The sequence below is a fragment of the Mandrillus leucophaeus genome, unplaced genomic scaffold (assembly GCF_000951045.1).
Source record: "Mandrillus leucophaeus isolate KB7577 unplaced genomic scaffold, Mleu.le_1.0 Scaffold625, whole genome shotgun sequence".
NCBI classification, from domain to species: Eukaryota; Metazoa; Chordata; class Mammalia; order Primates; family Cercopithecidae; genus Mandrillus; species Mandrillus leucophaeus.
In genome coordinates, this window is record NW_012106753.1 from 299,080 (window position 1) to 306,349 (window position 7,270).

Below are 7,270 nucleotides of genomic sequence, written 5' to 3' on the forward strand. Positions count from 1 at the left end.
CTAGACGTACTTTAAATTTAGCTTCCTTTTAATCATACCAAAAATTAAATAGCCTGTTTCACACCATGAACAAGATACTTCTATGTGTAAACAACAAATAGAAACCTCCCATAGTGTGTGTATGTCTGTATGTTTGTGTGTATGTGTGTTAATCCTTACTTGATTGCATGACAAGTAAAGCTAATTTAAGAATGCACAATTAAAAAATAGAGTTTTCATTTTAGTTTTATTGTAGTGAGTAGTATTTTTAATTTTCTTGAAAGGCACCCAAGAATAATTACTTTTGTGAACCAAAAATATATAAAACTGTACAGAATAAATATTTCATAGAAATCTAACTATACCTTCTTGTAAAATAAAGCTACATTGTCCCTCTCTTGAGGCAACTTAAACCACTTACCTTTAGAAGTGCCTTTTGCTACTGATTTATGGCATCTATCAATATACATCAATAAAAATAAAATAATTTTTCCTATTTACTTTACAACTGTGAATTACTTGCCACAAGAAATGTATTTCTATCATGGTCATTCAAATTTACAAAGAATTAAGCCTATGAAATAAAGCAAACCCAATAGATTCTCTAGTCATATTTACAGCAGAATCTCAGTAGCATTTTAAAAATATCCCTAGAAGAAGAATTAAACTTTGAACATAAATGACATACTTTAGTTCACAGCAGCACTGACATTAAAATTATCTACACAAAATGTGTAGAAAACCCCCCAAAATATGCTTATTTATTCCACCTGAACTATTAATCATTTTAACTTCTTAAACTTAGAATGCACGAGAGTGGCATTTGTTTAAGCTCAAATGCTCAAAGTTTTGAGCCACCCATGACCTATGTAATTACAACCTTTGTATTTTTTCTTCACTGTTTGTAATTTATAATTGTCAAGTTCCAGTTTCTTTTGCATTTATTGCAAGAAAGTTAGGTATGTTTGACAATATACATTTTTGAAGTACATACTGGTTATAAACAATGTATTCCTTACATATTATAACTACATATACAGGTATGGTTTTTAAATGATGAAATCCAATTGTAATTTATAGGGAAAGCAATTCAAGAAAATTCAGGATACTTAAATGTTCAACCTTTTTAGATGTGCAAGAGGACTCCTATGAGACACTTTTCAGTATATGGAGAAATATTACTATAACCCTTGAATGATTTACATGCAAGGTTTTATTTTATTTGGGACAGACTAAATTGCCTGAAGATAATGCCATGGCTTCTCCCAATGATCCCTGAGTTTATTTTTCTTCCTTTTTTCCCCCGTAGTTTACTACTGTGCTTAAGTTCTGATTGATGACACACTCATGTAAGGCACTTATTTACAAGGTATGGACTTAAAACAGAATCACAGCATTTCTGTGAAAGCCCTCAAACTCTCCATCTATGTTTGCTGCTCCAGGACTTCTAAATAGTCAGGTTCAGCATGTAAATTAGCTTTGAGTTCAAAATACTCATTTTTCGTCTGTTCCACTAATACCTTCCTTGGACGTGAGTACATTAATGTTTCCATTAATTTCAGTTCTTCGTGGGCTCCTGGATAATGTGCCTCCATATCAGGCTGGAGCTGAGCAATGTTTTTCCTTAGGTATTCTGTGATTCCTAGTTGCTGAAGTTCCCTTTCTTTTTCTAAAATGTTTCTATACAATGAACTGGCATCTTGGAAGGATAAAAATTCTGTCGATTGGTTCGTGGTTTTGTATTTCATATTGGACCCTGTGAGTGGTGAATGATTTTCCCGTTCCAAAAGACTTCTTTGGAGATGTTTTGCGTCACTTCCTTCTTTCTCATTCCCCTCTTCTTCCTCTTCCAAATGCTTTGGACCAAAGGAGGGACTCCTATAGACATGAACCATGGGGCTCACCATGTGCTGTTCATAGAGAGAGGCAGAGGGTCTTTCAGTAGTGTGATGAGTGGTTTTATGGCCATACATGCTGTACTGAAGATGCACAGGACTGTTGTCCCTCATTTGCTCATCTACTTGTTTCTTTTTGTATCTTCTCCTGCGGTGAAGAACAAGAACCACTATCCCTGCAGCACAGAACACAATAGTGATGAACACAATCAGAAGTCCCAATATTAGAACAGACAGTGGCACAGCGTCTGTAAGAGATCGTAAAATAGTATCGGCCGTATTCGTTGTTGTTGTAGGAGTGGTGACAATAATGTAACTAGTCTGTGTTGGCATGGATGGGTTATTTACTAAACCTGGACAGAGAAGTTCACTATTTAGGGCTTTTAATTCCTTTTTGTCGAGATGCCCGGGAGAAGTGCAGAGGATGTCATCTGTCACTGTGTTCTTGCTTAGCTTTTGTATCCATTGTTGCAGTCCAACCAGGTCACAGGAGCAGTCCCAGGGGTTATCCTCAAGGTCAATCTGGGTTAGTAAATCAAGATCATCCAAAATATTACTTACAGGTAGATGGGTAAACTGGTTTGTTTTAAGATTTACCTTAGTTAGAGGAACCCCTGAAAAAATATGTGGTGGCAAAACTTGGAGGAGGTTGTTATTTAAGTAAAGGACTTTAAGTTTAGGCATTGGATTAAATGTTTCTGGCAGTATTTCCTTAATGGCATTGTATTCAAGATATAAGTATTCAAGATTATGGAGGCCAAGGAACATGCCTTTACTTAATTTGGTCAGATGGTTACCATTTAGATACAGCTTTTGTAATCTCGTTAGGTTCATAAATGATCCTTCTTCAAGAACTTCAATACGATTGTTTCCCAAGTGAAGCATTTCCAAAGTGAAATATTCCACTAGATCAGACTTCATTAAACTATGAATAATATTTCCCGCTAGAATGAGCTTTCTAGGATTTTGCGGAGGAGGTCTCAGATCTGATAAGCTCTCAATGTTGCGCTCCTGACAATGTATTAGAAGTCCTGATGGGGATAGGACTTTGCAGTTACAAGGAATAGGGCAGTAAGGTCCTGGAAGTTGAGTAGATGGCTTTGTAATATAAGGTATCAAACGTGGTGCTTTGGTGGGTGGTTTTAGAATGGATGTGGTCTTAGTTGACATGCGACTATCATTTATTGAAGATGTTGCTGCCAAATGTAATGATCCTGAAGGATCCTCATGTTCTTCATACACTGGTGGAGTGGGGCAAATGGATTCCTTCTTTAGTCTACTGAGTACACTTCCTTTAAAAAATGGAGGGCTATTGCAGACAACATCACCAATTATAGACTGCGGAGGCATGTTCTCCAACCAAGTTTTTAACTGCAGTAAGTCACAATTGCAGGCCCATTTATTGTCCTCCAACTGAAGATCCAATATTCGGCCAATGTGTTCGAGAAAGCCAACATAAGGCAATGTTTGTAACTGATTTCCACGAAGATCTAGATGGGTTAAAGGAACAAATCGGAAGATGTTTGGAGGAAGACTCTCAATAGCATTATCATTTAAAATTAACACTTTGAGTCTGTTGAGCTTGCTAAAGGCACTTGGTTCAATCACTGTGATAAAATTGTTATCGGCTTGCAGGAATTCCAGGTTTTCCAGTCCATGGAAAGTATCCTCTTTAAGAATTTCTAAAGAATTGTGATTGATATGAAGTTGCTTAAGGAGGCCAAGGCCATTAAATGCACCTATCTCAATATCTGCAATATTGTTAAATCCAAGGTGTATTGAAATAGCATTGGTAAGCCCAGAAAAGTCATTTGTGTGAAGCATTGTCAAGCCATTATTTAATAAGCTTAGTTGGAAAGGTCGTGATGGTGGCACACTTATTTCAGATACTGTCTTGATACCTTTTTCTTCACAATTTATTAGCATCGTGCCATCTTTTTCCTCACAATTGCAGAGAGAATCACAAGAGCTTCTGACTGAGAACACTGGAGTTTGGGACTGTAAAGACATACAGGCAAGGAGAGATGAATAAAAGAGATGAATCCACAGCTTCATGTTGTCATGTGATGAAATCCGATTCTGTAAAATAAAACGCAATAGCAAGGGACTTTAGTGGGCAGAACTGGGGAGGAGATGAAGCTGACATTTTCAAAATAATAGGTCTTTCTCCAAAAAGCAAGTGACTGACTACCATGAAAATATGGGTAGCTTACTGCATTTACATAGTTTTTTCTTTTTTTTTCTTCCTAATACTCAGTCAGGCAAGTCTGACTGACTTTTAACTTGCATTGTGGTCAAAATATAAAATTTAGGTCAAGGGGAATTTAAAATATTGTATCATAATTTGTGTTCACATCTGATGAATAACCTGCATTTTAACAGATGAGAGAGGTGCTGCCTTAGAGCATTGATACTTCACTATGATGCAAAGTTACATATTTGAAAACTTTTTTTTTTAACCTTAAGGTACATAAATTTAAGACTGGAGGATTATCGTATAAGACAAATATGTAGTTGTTAGCCATAAGCGTAGAGAACTTTAGAGAATGTAAAAAATGATAAAAAGAGTGTATGTGTGCATATGTGTATGTGTGTATACATGTCCTCATGTAGCGTGCATTGTCTTTCTTTATATTGTTGAACTGTGTGTCACACAATAATATCTAATAACTGTGTCTGTGTTTTAACTTGCTTTGGTTTGGGTTTAAAATTACATCTGTAGTATACATATGTGTGTGTGTGTGTGTATATATATATATTTACACACACTAATTTTATTTTTTATTTTGAAAACCTTGAGGAAAATATGTCTTTGATCATGTAATAAAGTATAGTACAATAAGAACTCTATTAACTACTCAATCTAGGGCAGTTTGTATAAGCGTAATAGTATCAGATATATACACTTAAGAGTGACCATTCAAATTTCACTTAAATCCTTATATTTAATATTGAATTTCTAGAAGCAGTATATTTCTTACTGCTTTTTAATTATGTTTTAGATGAGGTTGAAATAATAAAAACTAAAGAAGAAAGATTAATCTTTAATACACATTTCAGGCTGTTGTAAAAGAATAAACAATGCTTCATCTAAACTTCTAGCAAATGACTTCCTAATGAGGTTTTGAAACAGTCTTCAGGGCACTGAATGTCATCACATAATTAAGCAGCTGGTCTCCTTGATTATAAGACTTTAAGTCACGAACAATGAAGTCTGAAACAAACTGTATCATATTAAACTTTTTGATGGTGTTTCAAATTTGGTAAAAGAAAAAAAAGATGTTTCAGAATAACATCATGTATTCCAATCCTGAAACATGTAACAAATGCATCTGAAACAGCAATTCTTAAAAAGATTTTGTCCTTTAAATGAGTTATGCAAGGTAAACATTTGTAGCACTAATGATATCTAATTTTATTTCCTTCCTTTAAATATTATACTTTATATAAACTACATTGAAATATAAACACCACATCTTATGACTATTCAACTTTTCAAAACAGTAATCAGTTTTCATTTTTGTTGTTTGAAATGTGAACAGTAACTGAATCAAATTAAAATTCACAATCAGGTAAAACATACCAGAACCCAATCAACCATCCTGAAAGTAAACTTTTATTCCCTGAAAACATAGTGTTTTATTGAAAACACATATAGTACAAAGTTCCTGAAAGGCAAAAGACAACTAAAGAAACAAAACAACATACTGTGTTTCTATGTGAAGAGAAAGTTAGAAGACTTTATTTTTCTCTAGGGAAATAGTTTGATTTTAAACAGCTTTGTGAGCTGAGGTTATAAACAAGCAGCATGTAATTGGGGTCTTCAACTTGTGGATTAGCTTCCACAAACACTCAAAGTACTTATTCATAAATTACCAAGAGATAATAAGATTTATTTCACCAGGTATAGCATCAGAGAAAACAGCAAATAATTCTTCAGTGATTAAACTCTTGTTATTTTTTAAATCCTATATGAATTTTGTGCTCTTCAAAATGTGCTAGGAAACAGTTTCTCATCTCTTCAGAAACACACACAAATGTGAAAAGTGGTTCTCTACTGACAATATCCGATACAGTGGTAAAGAGGTCAAAAGATACTCATTGACATATTTTCTGAGAATACATATTTTCAAGTCAGAAAATAATATAAGTAGCATACAAAGTGCAAAGAATTATTCAATATTCTGCTTATATTTGCGATTCAACATTCACATTTGGAAGCGATCCTTCAGAAAGCATACATATTTAGTTTCTAACAACAAACTGCATGTTGTAAAAGAAATAGTGGAATATTATATTTGTTCTTCTCTACAGCCAGCTGTTAGACTAAATGTCTGCTGCTCAGAGAATACAGGCATCTGCTACAGTGTTAGTTGTGCCAGTAAGCAAGAATGAAATTGAGTATCCTTTAATGCAAAGTTGTTTGTTTAAAGGAGGCGAACATACAAATTCAATCACTTTGCTATAATGCAAAAATAAGTATAAGAAAAGCCTGGAAACATTCATCTTACCTGTAAAGCAGAGACTCTTCCTGACGTTATCTGTAACGCACAGCTGGAAGAGGTGTTCAAAGTAATTCAGTTCCTTTATTAAAAAAGAAAACACCAACCACTGGGTACTTTCTTCTCAAATATCACTTTTTGTCAAATCCCATAGGTTCATAAAGTTAAAACCTCTGGTCAAAGATAGAATACTGAGCAATTCATTGAAAAGATTTCAAGCAGAGTGCATACTAGAGCATCCTGAAGCAATTGTCCCTTTTTCCCTCAATTAAAATTCACAGCATACTTCCCAGCTATGCTGACTTTTTTGCATATAGTTAACCATTTGCAAGCTGCTGAATGCAGTAAGTAAACAAGATGTTTAACAGAGCTGGGACTGATCACTCTTGCTTTCTTAGTTTGTAGATCCAAGCTGCAGCAATGTTCTCCTTCCTCCTTTTCTAGTATTTCTTGTTAGCTCAGTTTGTTATTAGTCAGATTGCCAAGGGCTGGGAGGTAGGCGTAAATAAAGAGACTTCTTGGCTTTTGACTCAGCCTGTAAGCCCTTCCCCATCAGAGCGTTTTAATCTGCCAGTGTCACATAACACACGAGACAGCTCCACCTTGGGACTGCTCAACTCCTCCTCTTTCTGCAAATGGTCTTTCCACTCCCTTTCAATACCAAATACAGTGCGAGTGAATTTTGATGGAAATAATAACACGTCGTTTTAAATGCTAAATAGTATATTGTGTTATTATAGCAAGCTAAATAATACGTTATGTTAAATTCTCAACTAACACTGTTCTGTAGTGTTTGCACACATGTGTGCAGGAAACACAAGAATGTCACCTATAGAGGAGTTGCCTTTTTTTTTTTTAAATCTGGTATTTATAGTTGAAATTGTGCACTCACTA

The 7,270-nt window shown here is 34.8% G+C and overlaps 1 protein-coding gene across 1 annotated transcript; it reads right to left on the reverse strand.

The window, feature by feature from the left end:
- Nucleotides 1–209: 209 nt before the first annotated feature.
- SLITRK6 (SLIT and NTRK-like family, member 6) lies at nucleotides 210–6,958 on the reverse strand. The gene is made up of 2 exons (XM_012000338.1): nucleotides 6,386–6,958; nucleotides 210–3,953 (listed from the first exon to the last, which is right to left on the reverse strand). The coding sequence occupies exon 2, from the start codon at nucleotides 3,927–3,929 to the stop codon at nucleotides 1,404–1,406; it is 2,526 nt and encodes an 841-aa protein (XP_011855728.1). The 5' UTR covers nucleotides 3,930–3,953; nucleotides 6,386–6,958; the 3' UTR covers nucleotides 210–1,403.
- Nucleotides 6,959–7,270: the final 312 nt, after the last annotated feature.